Here is a 17,065-nt window from a genome sequence, read left to right as displayed (position 1 = left end):
ACTACACGTGCTTATTCTGCTTTTTAATTATTTATTTTCAAATGATTCTATTTTTAAAGTTTCAGTAGAGCAACACTGGTAATGTCAGCAGACAGGACATTTTGCACAATTTACAGTGATCTCAAGAAAGAAACATTTGGAACGTAAAAGTCAACAAAGTCATAAAGTATTACAGCACGTTTCCGTAATATTGCAAACACAAAAAGGACCACAGCAAGTAAACAGGTGTCTTACACAGTTTCAGTTGACCTACAAACCCTGGAGACTTTAATACTACTTCGGCAGGATCCGTTGTTCACAGTATTATCACGCTGTGTTGCTGCACCAGGCGGCAGCGTTCTTGAACATGCGCAGCCATGGTGAAGGTGTGAGGGAGGGCCTGAAGTCCCTGGGAGCCCAAGGCCACTGCCACCCCAGGGTGCAGCGCTCCGGGTGGGGCATCATGGCTAGGTGCCTCCCGTCCCTGGAGCAGAGCCCTGCGACGCCCCGCGGGGAGCCGTTCGGGTTCAGAGGGTACTCTTCAGTGGGCTGACCCAGGTCGTCAAGGTAACGTACGGGGGCGAGGCCACTAGAAATGATCTGTTCCTCGGCCAGCGAGCTGCGGAATTGCATCAGACCTGCGGGGGAAGAATCAATACCACACACAGCTGCTGACTACAGAACAAACTGACCTGTGACTCATGAGTCAGCTGAACCAGTTGCACAAGTTTAAAGTTATTTTTAAACTGTTTTTGTCCTTGTATGAGCCTTCTCACACCTGAATGTCTGAACTAAGGTTTGCAGGTTGTCATATTGCATAGATTTATTTTATTAAATGTATTTGTTTTAGGCATCACGTACAAATCTCAAATAAGATACTTTTTACCAGATTTAGCTACTAGCTAAACTCCATCTGTAAACCCTGAGCAGGGGACACGCTAGTTTTAGTTTTACATTACAATTAGACGAGTGCCACAAAGAACTTGACATGATGAACCTGCCTTTCCTGTCATCATCACCTATGTGAACTGCTCTCACTATAGTTGCAATTAATTGGTTGTAGACTGGTGTAAACCTGATGTCGCCTTGTGGCAAATTATGCGGGTAGTCTTCTATTACAGTTGAATGAATGCAGCGGATTTATAGTAGTCGCTGTTATGATATTATTGAGACATTACTACCAGCAGTAACCTTGTATTCTGCTGCTGCAGTTTCTTGATTAAGCTGGCGTTTATCCGCTGTCCTCTCAGAAAATAATGTAAAAGTCTGAACCGTGGTACAGAAGTGTTTTGTCACCCGTCATTTCAGTTTGTATTTTAAAGGCCAAACAAGTAAAGAGGCTTTGAATTCAACGCAGACTTCCTGTTCTGAACAACCTTGTGAGCCTGTTATTGTTATTAACATGACTAAAAACAGGGCTACTCGCACCAACTTCATTTACCTTTGTCTCAAGTTAAGAAAAAAAACACATCATCGACTCCACAATACTGTACCTTCTCCATGAGCAACCCAGACTCCCAGAGCCGAGCCCTCCATGCCTCTGAGCCAGATGGATGGGGACTCCTGGATCCCAATGCTGACAAAGCGAGACTCAAACCGGCCAGACTTATTATGGGTCAGCGCCACTTCACTCCCTGGAGGAAAATTTGAAATAATTAGAAAGAGATTTGATCACAGCAACCTCTGCAAAAGGTCTCCTCTGCGACGGGTTTCATATCTTCACATATTGCCATTGCACCCTGTCAGTTTACTACTATAGTATATTGTTTTCTATTAAAGCCCTTGTTTTCCTCTTACCTGCTCCACCCTGGTCCTCTCCCACCCAGCCCAGCAGGGCGAGCAGCTGGCAGCCGTTACACACTCCCAGACTCAGTGTGTCGTCGCGGCGCCGGAAGCGATCAAACTCGGCCTTTGCCTTGGGGTTATATGCAACGGTAGCAGCCCAGCCTGTCATGGCGGATGAAAGGTGTCACACAAGAATAATGTGTATATGAAAGCAGTGAAAGATCTAGAAATGAGTGTTTATTTGCCTTTAGCTGATCCCAGGACGTCTGCATAGCTGAATCCACCGACAAACACGACTGCTTTGAACGACTCCAGAGTTATGGAGCCAGAGCACAAGTCCTGCATGTTGACATCCCACACCTCCAAGAACATATAAAGTAGAGTCACCAGCTGTGGAGCTAAGGTCTACAGTTCATTGAGTAAATAAAGCTGTTAACAGTTACCTCGAAGCCCGCCATATACAGAGAAGCAGACATCTCTCGGTCTCCATTACTGCCCTCTTCTCTGACCACAGCGACACGAGGCTGACCTCCAGCTGAGAGACACGCACAAATCAGAGAGATCATTTTTTGTAATTAGAACTACTCAATCATAACATTTTTAATATCACTGCAATGAAAACTGTTGTCTTTTCAAAGCAGGAGAGAAAAACTGCCTTTTTCTGCCGCGAGATCCGACACCACAAATCTGCTATACTACAAAATGCAAAAAGGTGTGCCAGGGGGCGAGAGGCTTAATCTGCCTTTTGTGAAAACCAAACCGGACTCCAATTTAATGTGGTCTATTTTTCTGGCAATTTGTGAAGGCCATTATTGTTTCAAACATTTTATAGACCAAATGATTATTGTTTAATGAAATTATACTGAATAATGACTTGATAATAAAAAAGCACTTTGTTGTAGTTGCATACAGTAAATTATTGTTAATGCCACCAATCATGTTTGGTCTTACTGAGCTTGCGTATGCTGGGCATCACAGAGGGGTCAAAGGTCAGTTTGAAGTATGGCTGTGTCCTCTTGGCCAGCCCTGCCTCTTCCTGTTTAACACAGATCTCATTGGCCTGGAGGCGCTCCAGCTGGAAACTGGTGTCCTCCCATAATGCTCTGAGGTGAGGCAGCGGCTCTCTCAGTACCTCCTGTCCATCCACATGAACACTGACCTGTGAGATAAGTGAGGGAAAACATTAGTCAGTATCTCAGAGGAGATGAAAATCATTGAGATATATAGTGAGGTTAATGTGTCACCATCGCCTCAGGCCCAAAGCCGCAGGTTCTGCCGACTCGATGGCACTGCACGCCTGAATCACTGTATCTCTGACACACTGTTTCCACATTGAGCTGTGAAACCTCCAGAACCAAGCCAAGCTCCTCGCTGAACAGCAGCTCCATGACTGTGAAGACAGACGTGCCAAAAGACACTGCATGAGCTTATGATTACAACCACACAGTTTGTGTTCCGTATGTGTGAATTATATGGAAACCAAACAAAGAGACACATCGGCTCACTGACCTCCAGTTCCTTGTGATGACAGCTCGACATCAATCCCACGGTTCCCTGCAAACGCCATCTCTAGCAAACAGGAAATAAGGCCTCCATCGCTGATGTCATGTCCCGCACTCAGCAGACGATCTGAACAGAAGAAACGTCTAATGTCAGCCTCTTCTTATCCACAGTTTACAATTTAACTAAAATCTTCCTTTAGCTAATCTACCTAACTCTCTCATTTTAAGTGATTGCCTGACTAGAAAACAAACTTCTTTTTAAAGTCAAAGGGCAACTTCAATTTCCTCTCATCATTAGCAAATAAATTGTGAAAAAGAAATGTGAAAAGATTCGAGCTACCAGGTCACGCTGCTTTTATTACTGAAAATACACAGTAACCCCTCGGCGGCTGTGTATCACAGAACAGTCGCTTGATAAAAAAGCTAAAGAAAAGTTGGCTCACAGACTGGATCTCAGCGCTAAACTTCCCCCCCGTGGCAGCTGGCTCTCTGCTCACCCTGTATGAGCGCCTGTGTGGTGTTGAAGCAGGCGGCGAACAGCTCTGGTTTCTCCAGATCAGGAGAGCAGTCTCCCAGCTGACTGAAGCACTGAGCCAGGGCAGAGCCTCCCAGACGATGACAGCCTGGACTGAGAGGAACCCACAACAACACGCCTGCAGACAGAGGACAAAGAGTGTGTTACTGAAGAGTGTGTGAGGGAATATGTGTGTATTATTGTAAGAAGAGAAAGAGTTGTGCTGTGGGTGAGATAACAACATATCAAATTCAGAAGTTTTTCTTCTGCCAAGTGAAAAAAAAACATTTGAAGGCTATGAATAAAAGACATGTCTTTGTAGTTGCAATAAAAAACGTTCCTCCTTCCCCCAGTAGCATTTTTGTTGGAGTTGAAAAGACAACCGGAACAATTTCAGTTTCCCCTCAGAGCCCCAACTACTGGCAACGAATTCAGAGACATACTTAGGCCACCAGGGAAAGAGCGAGAAATATATTCAAATATATTATATTGTAATTCATTCCCAAAGCTGCTCAGAATAATTGCGGTCTGTGAATCAACTGCCAACAGCACAGGGTTTCTCTCTCTTCTCCGTCACTGCAACAAACATTACTACTAAGCTTTATGCATAAGTATGTGCAATAATGTCTCCAATATGCAAATGAGCCTATACAAAATCCTTGATATTTAACACCTTTGGAGCTGGTGTTAGTAACATTTATTGGAAAAGGACTGCAAAGGACACAATTGCATTCTATTTTTGTAATCTTTCTGAGGGAAAACAAACAACATTTAAATGGAACCAAACATCAATGGCCTCATTATTCTATAGCCTATACATTGTGCGGTCAACATTTATTTCATACTGATAGCTTAAAGCCAAAAATGTTTTAGTGCCATTTCAGCTGATTATGGGCAATCTTATTTAAGTCTGTGTGTATGTTTGTGTGTGTGTGAGAAATACCTTTGCCATCTGGGTCCTCCAGGTCAGGTGTCACAGTGGCTGTGATGTCAGGACAAACAGCATATGCAGAAATAACCAGAGCACCTGCAAACAGAAGCAGCGTGAAAGCCAGGCATAACTAATCAACTCACAACACACTTCAGACAGACTGACAGACACACACTCAATGAGAGACACACACACATACAAACAGACACACAGTGAGAGTACCTGGAGCTTTGACCGTCTCTTTCCCCACTCTGGCGGCCATACTCAGAGAGTCCTTGCCTCCATCGATGGCCACTCCCAGCTGACCCATGACCTCACACATGGCTTGGCAGGCCTCCCACAAAGAGGCACCCTCACCCGGCAGCTTGGCGGCCCACATCCAGTTACCACTGCACTTCACATCCTGGAACAAACAACATCGGACATTTATATTAAAAGAAACAAAAATCTGTTATCTGTACGAATTCTTAAATGAGATAAGATACAGAGACTTGTTTTTTTTTATCTTGTAGGTAAAAAAGGATGCTCTATTTTTATTCCTATTTGAGATGTTTACATTTTGGATTGTTTATTTCTAGTCTTTTAATTTCTCTAATGTACAAAGTCTTGTTTTTTATGCTGCTGCGACGTAAAATTTCCCACATTGGGATCAGTAAAGTACTTCTTATCTTATCTATTGAGAAGGACTGCATTCTTTTTTATTTGTTATACGTTTGACTCTCCATCCTCCGCCCACCTTCAGAGCTGTGACTCTGGCGAACACCAGGTTGGTCAGAGCCTCTCCCACAGCCATGCGAGCACCGGCGGACGGACAGAGCAGGCCTTTCACGGGCTGCTCCCCGATGGCCGTCGCTGCCCCCTCCAGACCGAACGGAGACAGAGCAACAACAGCCACGTCGGCCAATGGGGTGTGAAGAGGGCCGACGCATTGTTGCTGGGCAACCAACCCAGTCACAGACCGGTCCACCTGAGAGAGGGAGGGAGGGAGGGGGGGAAGACACAGAGGAGTCACAAAGTGTCTGCACAAAATGTACCTCTTAGTTTTAGGTTTATAGCTCAATTGTGTCGAAGTGACTGAAACATATGAGACAGCAAGACAAGGGTGAGAACTAGAAGCAAACTGAAGCATAAGAGCAGCAACACAATAACACATACAAAATTAGAGAAAAAAACCTGGTGTATCGCAGGGGGGAAAATCACATTTAACAATCAGAAGAGCAAGATATAGTGGGTTATAGATCGAAAAAAGTAGAAATCATTTTAATCATAAGAAGAAAGAAGGAGAAATAAGATAAACTTTTTCTTAAATGAATGAATGACTACAATGCTCTTTAAGGGCACCTCTGCTCGGGCTCTATGACCAAAGTGGCCAGGCATTAATCAGGGGCGGGTCTTACTTTTGAATACAGGGACGGTGTGAGACAGGGATGAAAAACACACCTTGTTGGTCAGGTAGCGTTTGGACGCCACAGCAGGCAAACGTAAGACTCTGTCCAGAGCTTCTTTGACTTTCAGCCCAGCAGGAAGAGCCAGAGGCTGAAGGCTCAGGGCCCGTCGCTCCATCTTAAACTCCTTCTGAGGCATCTTCCCCAGAACCCACTCCAGCTGCAGGTCGACAGGACAGCGCCCCCTGTCTGCCTGACCCCCGCTGCCCGCCTCATCATCCACCAGCACAATCTGTGGGAGAAATGAGATTAAAATCTATTTTAGTGTGATCAGAGGAGAACAACCACCGATCCCTAAAGCTGATTAATTAGTTAAATGGATAAGGATTCCTGGGCTTGATCCAGGCTGAAACCTGCCTTGCCGTCTCCAGTGATGTTTCCCACAAAGTCCACAGGACACTTCTCCCTCCGACACACTCTCTCCAGGAAGTCTCTGTCTGATGGCCGGAGCAGCAGGGCGTTGCTCTCCTGATACTCGGCCCCCCACAGCTCCAGCACACTCAGCGTGGGGTCGCCTTTCTACGAAACACAGATGGAGAGAAGAGGAAACAATAAGAAATGGCAAAATGTGAGAGTTAGTGCATCTTAGTAGCTGTGGTAATGTGCTTCTTACCTTGAATTTACTGCAGTAGATCACAGCTCCTGCAGGCTCACTGAGCTCCTTTAGCACATTACCTGAAGATGAACATTTGATTCAACATGTTAACTCTTGTGTCATCACCTAAGCTTTACACGAGTCATGAAATAGAAATCTATGTTTCTACGACAGAAGTAGAAAAGTAATTATCGCCTTTGTAGCAAAGTGGATACGGTGCATCCCATACAACTGACATGTCGATTGTTCAAGTTTGGTTCAATGTCAGACCCTTCTCTCTATTTACTTATTATCTACATTGTCCTCTGTCAAATAAGGCAGAAATAGCCCAAAATAATCTTTTTAAATAATGAAGTAAAAGTAAAGTTAAAAGTAGAATTCAATAAAAATGCACTAAAAACGTAGGGGGTGTGGTATAAGGCAGATGCAGGAACATCACAAATGTTGAAAATGTATGAAAGGATATATATATATAGATATATATATCTATATATATATATATATGTATTGTATCAATATAAATATATGGTTAATATGAAGGGAACGGACGAATACATGGGATATGTCATTGATGTAGAGCACATGTGTCAAACTCAAGGCCCGGGGGCCAAATCAGGCCCTTGGTGGATTTAATTTCGGCCGCAGGATAATTTCTAATTACTATTAGATATGGCCCGCCGGTATATTGCACGCACACCTTCACTCGACCCTGAGGGTTTCCTCAGCTCAGAGCCTGACCCCAAACATTGATGAATTTACACCCAAGATGAGATGCCAAGTATCTGGCTTGAACTATCATCACAGAGCAGCAAACTGAGTTTACATGGATGTTTCCTTCTGCACTTTTTTTCTTGAGACAACAGGGCATGTTTGTTTTTTTCTTTGAGGGAAATAGTTTTTTTTAAGCTGTTTTTTGGCCTGTGGGAAAATGTAATCATAAGGAATGACTCCGGAAAAGCTGCAGATAGAGCCATAAGAAATGAATGCGACTGATTATTTAATGCATTTAAGGCAATAATTTAAGCTTTGTAAGTTCCAGGTTTAATATGTGCAATAAGTTCATTTCAATAAGTTCTGCAATAAACATTGAACCAGTCCGGCCCTCGACTAGTACTGTTTTTTTTATTTTGGCCCACTGTGTATTTGAGTTTGACACCCCTGATGTAGAGTATAGTGAAATCAGTCCTCTCATCTTACATTGGTCATTATGTTATCTTCCATTTATGAAACCAAAATGTAAAAAGAGATTTTAAATGTTTGGTGGATATTCAGTTATCCATCTCAATAAAAAAAGGTTCCTGTTTGGTACCGTTTCCTCCCGCCCCCTGGTCGTGTATACTGCAGATGGGGTTCCCGCCGCTCCTCTCCAGACACGCCCTGAGAGCGCGGTTCATCTTCTGCTCCATCTCAGCGTCTCCCCTCTGCACTGCACCCAGGTCCCTCTCGCTGGAGTTATCCCCCTGAACCTGGAAGCCAAAACTATTTAAATACACAGAAACTCCAGCACCAGGTGAGGTCACTGCTGTTTGATTCCCATAGCGACCGTACCTCAACAGAAGAGGCCGCTCCTCCTCCCACGCCGATCCTGTACACCGGCCCTCCGATCTTCACCACTTCCATTCCTGATCGACGTGAACAGCAGAGCGACAGCGTGAGTCATTCATCGATATGTGTAAATATAGACTCTGCATTGACTAGATGTTCCTCACACACTGAGCTAAAGCATTACCAGCCTCTGCCTCATCTTTCTTCACATGTGTGTCTTCAATAGAACCGAGACCCCCGCTGAACATGATCGGCTTAATCCACTCCCGCCGCTCTCCATCAGCCAGACGCATCCCGAAAGAACGAGCGAATCCTGTGAGGAGGGAATCCAACACATTTTATTGAATTGCTTGAACAATTGAATAACAATCACTCCGTCTGTAGACTTTAAGAAAATTCATTATAACAAATGATGAAGTAATTTATCAAGTGGAAAACCTGCATTTGCTCATTTTAGTTTCATACAAATCTATTTTGTTTTTTAAATTTTTTTTCTAAAAATGAGGTATGATTATGAAAACTATTCGGTATAAAGAACATAGTTATATATAACATTTGTATGATATACCAGAAACTTTGTACACTTCAAGATTTTATTTAAATAAATTATTGTATTATTATTATTATTATATTGATTGAATTGAATAAATAATGACTCAAATAAATAATGACTCAAATCTATTATAGCTGTTCAAAGTAGTCTAACTATTTATTTGCAAATAGGCAGAAAATGTATCAGCTAATGTTTGATTCTCCTTTTCAGATCCTGATGTGGGAATGTGCAGCTTTCTTTGTCAAATATGAAAGTAAATCCAATCTGTGAGTTTGGACACACTATAAATGGCCTTTTTTCATCATTTAAAAAAAACAATGTATAGACTACAGAATGATCTGCAGATAAATAGATAGCACAATAACCGTTAAAGTAAATCCAGCATGCTTCAGTGGGCCTCCCTACCTGACAGGACAGGTTCTCCAAACTTGTTGCCGTAGTCTGAGGCTCCATTACTAGCCTCGATGGCCACCTGCAGCGGGGGGGCGAAGCTGGAAGGATACTCCCAGCCCTCCCCTTCAGACTCCCAGGGGAGAACGTAACCTAAAGCAAACACAGTCAGACGATTATTGATTGAAGTTCTAATTCACATTAAAACGAAATAAGGTATAGCATCATGTTCTTCAGACCTGGGATGTGCAGGTTTCCGAAGCAGTACCCTGCGGTGCCGGCGATGACGTGGCCCCCCTGCCCTGCACTCTGCACGTCTCTGATACGACCCCCTGTGCCGGTGGTGGCTCCGCTGAAGGGGGCTACACCTGTAGGTCACATGGGTTTGATAATAGTTATGTAGGAACAAATTGCATATGAAAACATTGACAGCAAATTACTTTTGTTTTTTTGTGAATCCTAACCTGTGGGGAAGTTGTGTGTCTCTGCTGTGAAGATGACGTGTCTCACTGAGTGCCGAGTCTCATACTGGCTGGCTTGAGATGGGTCTTTTGGGTAAATACACTCCAGCTCCATCCCTTTGATACCACTAGACACATACACATTTCACATTGAGTCAGTGTGAGCAGAAACACACACACATATAACAACAAAACCTCCAGTCCCACCTGCTGTTGTCGCAGAACTTGATGACGTTGTTGGGGTTGCTGTGCCGCTGGGTGTCCATTATGAGACTGAAAAGAGTCTCTTTCTGCTCCTGCCCGTCGATCTCCATCCGCCCCCGGAAGAACCAGTGACGACTGTGCTCGCTGCGACACCGGAGTACAAAGAAGACATTGGAGAATTCATTAAAAAAAACTCTCGGCAACAAAAACTACAGAGCCCAGCAACATGTACAGCAGAACACAAAGCAGTCCTGGTAGTCTGCGAGCTGCACACAAACCCACCTGTTGGACTGGGCCAGGTCGAAACACTCCACACTGGTGGGGTTCCTTTTAACCCTCTGGAACATTGCTGTGTAGTAGTCCAGGTCCCAGGAGTCGAAGGAAAGACCTGTATCAACAACAACACATATTATGATATGTTGCTACTTAAAAATAAATCACAACTAAAGAGAGAACACTGCAAACATATTCAAAATGTTCAAATAAGTAGTTTGCACTCATTTAAGGGAACACTTCAACCACAAAATAAAGAATTACTCAGCCCATGTTGCATCAACAGATTAGATTTGGTTTGAAATGCTGAAGTTGTGTGAGTTTGTAAACAAATGTTTTAATAGTTTAGCTGTGGTTGAATGCAGCCCCCATGTACTCCCCCTTCCAGTAATGTACAGTATATACAAATGTTTTTATGTGGGTGAAGCTTTACGCTGAGCAGGATGCAAATCAATCAACAAACACACACAGCTCCATGTCATCATTTCAATTTAAGAGACTGTTATTATAAAGTGTAAAATGTTTAAAGGTGATGTGTTGCCATCTTTAAGACTGTGGGTCCCTTTCATTAAACACCACCTTTACCTCATCTAGGGAAGTGAAATAATGAAGGTGAAATCAACCCTTAAGGGGAATTCATCAGCTATATAGTTTCCAAAGTTTCAAATGTGCCCTTTTCAATTATCTACTCACTGATGGAGCATGGCAGAGCCTACAAAGTATGTTCTGAAATTACTCTCATCTATTCGAGCAGCCTGTGAATATTGATGAAGCCGGACAGAAGTGATTCAGCAGAGCGTGAACGTAAGCACACACACCACGTCCTGTCTGTCGCTGTGGGCAGAGTGAAACCTGCTCATAAAACGAGAGAATACGTCAAATAAAGTGTATTGTTTTTTTATGAATAACGGTTAGAGCGAGGAAATTAAGCTGATTAATTGATGTGTCAATCAGGAGAAAATTCATTATAAACTTGGCACAAATTACAAAACCAACCTAGTTCTGTGACAATTTCATGACATCAAACATCAAAGAAGACATAACAGATTTGGTAAAAAAAAATGTATAAATTTACTAAGAAATGTTTTCAAATAAAAAGGACTCCTTAGCTACAGCCCTTATTTGGGTAGTAGAAATTAAAATGGTTAAGTTCTGAACCAACATATATCATTTAAAACTTATTTACAAATTCAGCCTTTTTTACTTGTCTCTGATGTGAGGTGTGATGGACTTAAAACCATTAAGATCAAATTACTCAGCACCTGACTTTCCATTAAATAGAGAGCCTCTTTTCTCTTTTAATGGCTTTCATTAGCTGTAACATCATTAGACAGACACATGCATGCACGTGTTAGATCATCAGCGGCATCACTGCGGCCCTGTGACTTTAAAGCCAGTTAAGTAATAATGTCATGCATCATGTGACATTACGACCATCACCAGCCGACACAGTGTACTCACAGAAAGCTGAAGACTGAAAGGAGGCATAAGAGAGAAAAGAGAGGAAGGTTACAGAACATTAAGTGCGATAATGGAAAGATGGAGAGGCTGAAAAGTGCTTAAAGAGACTCTCCGTTACTTAAGAAGTGGTTAAATGTCTCACCCAGATCATCGTTTGCCGTCTCTAAGGCTGCACGGCCCTTCCCCAAGATGTCCACCTCAAACACCGGCTGTGGTTTGGTTTCCACGCTGAAGGAAGTGATGGGATGTTGATAGATGCACTCGGTCATGCTGTCGTACAGACACTCAATCAGCTTCTTCATGTCTCCATTGAGTTCGTTCAGGCTCTTCTCTCCATTCTTTGGCTGGGAGGGACACAGATCTCATCAGAAAGCAGAAATATGACGTAAAATGTAACCCTGGATCAGAGCTTTAGAAAGATTGGTTTCTGCGTGTGCGCAAACCTTGATTAGAAACCTGCGAGACAGCTCGACCCGTGTGACGTCGGTGAGGCCGACGCTCTGACAGATGGACACGGTGTTAGTGGACCAGGCGGTGGAGAAATTCAACCTGAAGAGCAAAAACAACATGAATAACATATTTGCATGTCTTCCTCACAGGTATGAATTATCTGCAGTATCACGGATTCAAAAAAGCTATTTCTTTTAAATCATTAAAAACCTAAAATGATACCATAGGCTTATTTTTTGCCTCATGGAGTTCATAAGAAAGCAAATCATGTTCGCCCACATTATGTCTGACGGATTACATCTTGCATTTGCAAATGATCTTCCAATGGATCTACTTACAGTATCTCACAGGAATAAAATACATGTATATTTTTTATCTAAAAAAGCAACCATTCATAATTGAGCATTCCTCTTGGACAGAGCAGTTTTTTCCTCAATGACTTTGACTCTTCCTTCTCCACTTTAATGCCAATGTTTATATTGTGACCCTACAACAAAATGTGGCTGCTAGTGGGGTTTAAACTTCTTGTGCTTGTCCATGGAACTAAATTAGCTACATCACCTTTATCATATTTCCCAGATTTGTAAAAAAATGTCAGTCATTAAACAACATCCAACCCAATTCTAATTGCCAAAACGTATAGAAATGTCAAATGTAGGCCAACTAATGACTACTGACAATCTCGATGACAATTCAGCATCTTAAAAAAACTCCAGAAAAAGCGAATAAGTTAGTTTGGAATTTTTAATGGATGACCTTTCATACCTAACACATGGTAACTTGTTTTTTTGTGTATTGCTCACTTCATCAGTTTAAAAAATGTCTATTTAATGAAGAACAGAAAGCCCATTATAGGACCAAAGCAGAGGCGCATTTTGTAATGGAGGTCATTTATCAGACTGTAGGGAGCAGTGGTACCTGGGTCCAATCTCCACCAGCTTCTCCCCGCTGCCCTCTGTGAGGTTGGGGTTCTCCGTCAGCGGCTCTGCCTGCAGGGGGGGACGGAACAACCAGAGGAGAACCTCCTTCTGCTCGCCACTCAGACTCTCACAGCCTGCAGAGGAAGACACAGTGAGAACAGGACAACAGGGATAAATGGAAAATACACATGTCTCCAGGCTGTAGAGAAGAGTTTGAGACTTTATTCATAACATTGACATTCAATTTACAAATAAACATATAGCTGCAGAGCAGATTTATATCTTAGTCAGAGTTTTTGTATGTCTATTCATTCTATACAAAGCATATCTTTTTGCACGGTTGCAGGTAATTATTTACATATATTGAACTTGTTGGTATTATTCTATAGATGAGTGGATTCTAGTGGTGTCTGTTCAGGATTGTTTCCAATTTGTGGGGACCAAACATTTCCAAAAACGTTGTTAACTCCAAAAACTGTTTTCATGAAATAATGTGAACAAAAATAAATAATAAGAATGAAATGCATTGCATAAATCTAATTGAGGATTTTTTGTTGAAAGATAATTGGTAATTTATAATGTTGTTTTAGGGTGATGACTTAAGCAGACATTTGAAGCTTAATTAAAATAAATACAAATTTGTATAGCCCTAGTACATGGAGAAATGGAAAGACAGAAGGTTTGGGAAATATTTTCTCCAGGCTACAGAAGGAGAATTTGTAAGCTGTGCACACAACCTCCATATGTTTAATTATTAGAATCCTCATCTGTTACACTCACCTGTCAGCTCCACATTGTAGCACAGCTCGCTGCTGATGGAGAGGTGGGGGTGCAGCGCGGCGGCCCTCTGTACGGCGCGTCCATTCACAACTTCACTACTGTAGAACCGCACTACCGCCATGACTGATGGAGGGACGGAGAAAGAAATCCAGTTTAAAGACCTCCATTAAAAAATCTATCACAGAATGTCAGAGATGATGAATTGTAGTCAATGACATTGATTTACCTCTTCTTACTATGTGCATATTCTTAAGTAAAGGATCAGAGGTCACTACAGATGATTAATGAAATGTAAGAACTCACATCTTCTCACTGAGGCCGACCTTTACCTTTACATTAGTTCAGGTAAAGAAAGATCATTAACAGGATAACAGACCGAGGCCTCAGTGCAGGTATCTCTATCAATATCTCTGGGTATCAGTGTTTAAGTTTTACAACCTAGAGGTTTGATCATGTCACAGCTGTTTTAGCTTCTTTACATAGGCTTCCTGTTTGTTTAAGGATTGATATAAGGGTCTTATTGAATACCTTTAACGCTCTCCGTGACCTGGCTACTGACTATTATACTGTATATATATATATCTATATATATATATCTTGTTTTGTTTGATACACTCAAGCAGTGATCTTCTGTCTCTTTGACTTTGTGAGAAAACTTAAAAGGGACAGAGCTTTTGTAGTCGAGGCCCTGAGGCTGTGGATCAACCTACCCAAAGAAAATATCATGTAGTATGTATTTTGAATCTCTTCTGAAAATGTATTTTATCTGTGAGCATAACCTGATTTTATGTGAATTGCATGATTATTAAACAGTTTTTTTCTTTATAGTATTTTTCTTTAATTTATATTTTCAATTATTTTGTTAATGTTATTCCACATAATCCAATATTACATGTATTATTATTTTAGAGGCCATGTGGCAGCAGTCTAATGGTAAATCCACCTAATCTCAGTTTTAATACCTTTACTTAAAGGTCCCATGTAATGCTTTTCTTCCCCTTGTGTGTTATGAAGGTTTTTCTGCATGTAAACGGTCTGCAAAGTCACAAACCCTCAAAGTACACCCTGTAGGGAGTAAAACTCTAACACAGAAAATACCGGTCTATGCTGCCCCAGAACGCCTCGTTGGAGATTTCTCTTTTTCTTCCTGGGTACAGTGACGTGCCCATGCCCAAATGGACCAATCCGTGGAGCCGTTACGTTACTTCCTCACACACACACACTCAATCTTTTCTCAACCGGACTATACAAGGCTGGTGTGAATGCACCCTAAGTAGTGGGTCTCAAACAGTTTGGTAATCATTTATGTAAACAAGTATTTACAAGGCACACCGATCATTAGAGTTATAAAAAATAAGAAAATAACAGGTATGAAATAATTCAAACTCATACTATAGGACAGTAACACAAAAATACAGTTTAAAAGGGGAGTGATTTGTCAAATATCCATAAAGAACAAGTACATCTGTTTCCAGTTCTGTTTTACATGGGTGTTGAGAGATGTATCCATAGATCTCTTAATGTTGCTCTCAAAGTGCAGCAGATTGATGCTTTTAACTTCAATATTTAAAAAAAAATCTTCCCGGGGGAGCATGCCCCCGGACTCCTAGAGGAGGTGAGTTCCACCAGCCGCCCACATCCTCTGTCAAATTGTCACACCGATGCTTCCTACGCCCATGGTGTAGCCCCATCCACGGCTAACGTTTCCACGTCAAGTATTATGTATGGTAGCAGCAACACACGGAGTTAACTCAATTATACAAACATGGGTCAATGATTAGAGGTACCTGAGTGAGTTATTTATTTAGTTAAAGGGAGGGGGGGAGGAGCTCCAACAAGCCGTTTAGGACAGAGAGTGAATACACATACTATAAAGAGATGCTGTATGAGAAACCAATGCGATTTTGGAAAATTGCACAATATAAATATATTTTAGTATACCTCAACAATGGAATTATGATCAGTGAAATGGGACCTTTAAAAATATGTAAGAATTACTCAGTCACATAAATACAGCAACCCAAAGTCACAGCTTTCATCATGAAAGATGATTTTATTAAAACGTATATTTTTGGATCAGACATCTTAGTTTACAAGTATTTATATTTAGCACTTTCACAATAGCCTGTCAGAAAATACATTAATAAATACATGCTCCTGAAACAGCTTTAAAAACAGTTATGACTCATTGATTACCAAAATGATATAATCTGAAACCAGCTCATCCTAAACACTCTCAGCCTCCTCGCAATTAGCTCCATGATTGTGTGCTTGTTGCAGGTCGTCAGGCGCTTTCTGTTAGCCTTTAACTCAATACACACACACACACACACACACACACACAATGATGCAACTGTGTATCAAACAGTCTGTCTAACAACATGGAGGACACAACGTCGTAACGTGTTTTGTGACATGAGGAGATATCAGGGAAATAATCCCCTGGGTTTCCTACTTGATCACAAAAAGTTGTGCGCATGTTTTGTTTTGTTGTAGCTACTTGACAAGAAGCTAAGTGGCTAAAAGGCACCAGAGTTAGCAGAAAGCTAGTTAGTAACGTTAGCTTAACTTACGTGCAGCAGCTCCGGAAGTTTGAGAGATAGTTCGGGATGAAAAGTTGAGAAGTCTCTAACCCCTGGAGGAATCCTGGAGAAAGTATTGCTGGTGTTGAATGAAATGAAGGCGGTTTGGTGCCTGAGGTCTGCAGACTGACAGGATGGATGAAAGACCACTTTACCCACGTGGGAGTCGGTCGAATGTGTACGCATGCGCAGTAGTTACCTACTGACTTTACTAAGTGTGAAGTTTGTAGTTGTCTAACAAGCGTGGAATAAGTGTGTCGACGATATTTTGAATGTGATTCATGTTTTTAATTCTGAGTAATTACAATATTGTAGTTTTACTAAAAACAATGTGCTGGTATTTATATGTTTAAGGTCCATCAGTAGTTTATTCTGAACAGCAGAGGGAGAATTTAGATATTCATGATGGGAAATAAAATGGCACTGCTTTATTTTACATGTGAACATATTATTACAGACAACGCTAGCAAAGACGACACAATAGTTTGTAAATTTCATTAAACATAAAAAAATATACCACAACTTATGAAGCGATAAAACTTTTCTTAGATCAATTATATTTTGTTTTTTTTAGGAGTGTTTGAAGAGTGGGGGCCAGTTGGACTAATAACTTCAATGTGTATTAAGTCCTTTTTACAGGCCTAATGATACTGAAAGCCATATTTCACATCGAGTGCTGATTCCAGATTTCAGTT

General features: G+C 41.7%; 1 protein-coding gene across 2 annotated transcripts; it reads right to left on the bottom strand.

The window, feature by feature from the left end:
• Positions 1 to 11: 11 nt before the first annotated feature.
• On the bottom strand, positions 12 to 16,559 carry pfas (phosphoribosylformylglycinamidine synthase). 2 transcript variants are annotated; one of them, XM_079692857.1, is made up of 28 exons: positions 16,362 to 16,559; positions 13,789 to 13,911; positions 13,007 to 13,142; positions 12,082 to 12,187; positions 11,781 to 11,982; positions 10,187 to 10,292; positions 9,908 to 10,048; positions 9,704 to 9,828; positions 9,479 to 9,607; positions 9,255 to 9,392; positions 8,481 to 8,609; positions 8,300 to 8,373; positions 8,061 to 8,217; positions 6,770 to 6,831; positions 6,514 to 6,675; positions 6,152 to 6,388; positions 5,448 to 5,678; positions 4,934 to 5,114; positions 4,724 to 4,807; positions 3,764 to 3,919; positions 3,274 to 3,393; positions 3,009 to 3,181; positions 2,716 to 2,923; positions 2,208 to 2,299; positions 2,010 to 2,124; positions 1,777 to 1,926; positions 1,473 to 1,613; positions 12 to 617 (listed from the first exon to the last, which is right to left on the bottom strand). In XM_079692857.1, exons 2-28 carry the CDS (start codon positions 13,907 to 13,909, stop codon positions 307 to 309), a joined length of 3,987 nt encoding a protein of 1,328 aa, XP_079548983.1. In that variant the 5' UTR covers positions 13,910 to 13,911; positions 16,362 to 16,559; the 3' UTR covers positions 12 to 306. The 2 variants fall into 2 exon arrangements, with proteins under 2 accessions (XP_079548983.1, XP_079548984.1); XM_079692858.1 differs by having other exon boundaries at positions 3,009 to 3,154.
• Between the last annotated feature and the right edge of the window lie 506 nt (positions 16,560 to 17,065).

This window comes from Notothenia rossii (genome assembly GCF_949606895.1).
Source record: "Notothenia rossii genome assembly, chromosome: 1".
Classification (NCBI taxonomy): Eukaryota; Metazoa; Chordata; class Actinopteri; order Perciformes; family Nototheniidae; genus Notothenia; species Notothenia rossii.
This window is presented reverse-complemented; position numbering and strand designations above follow the sequence as displayed.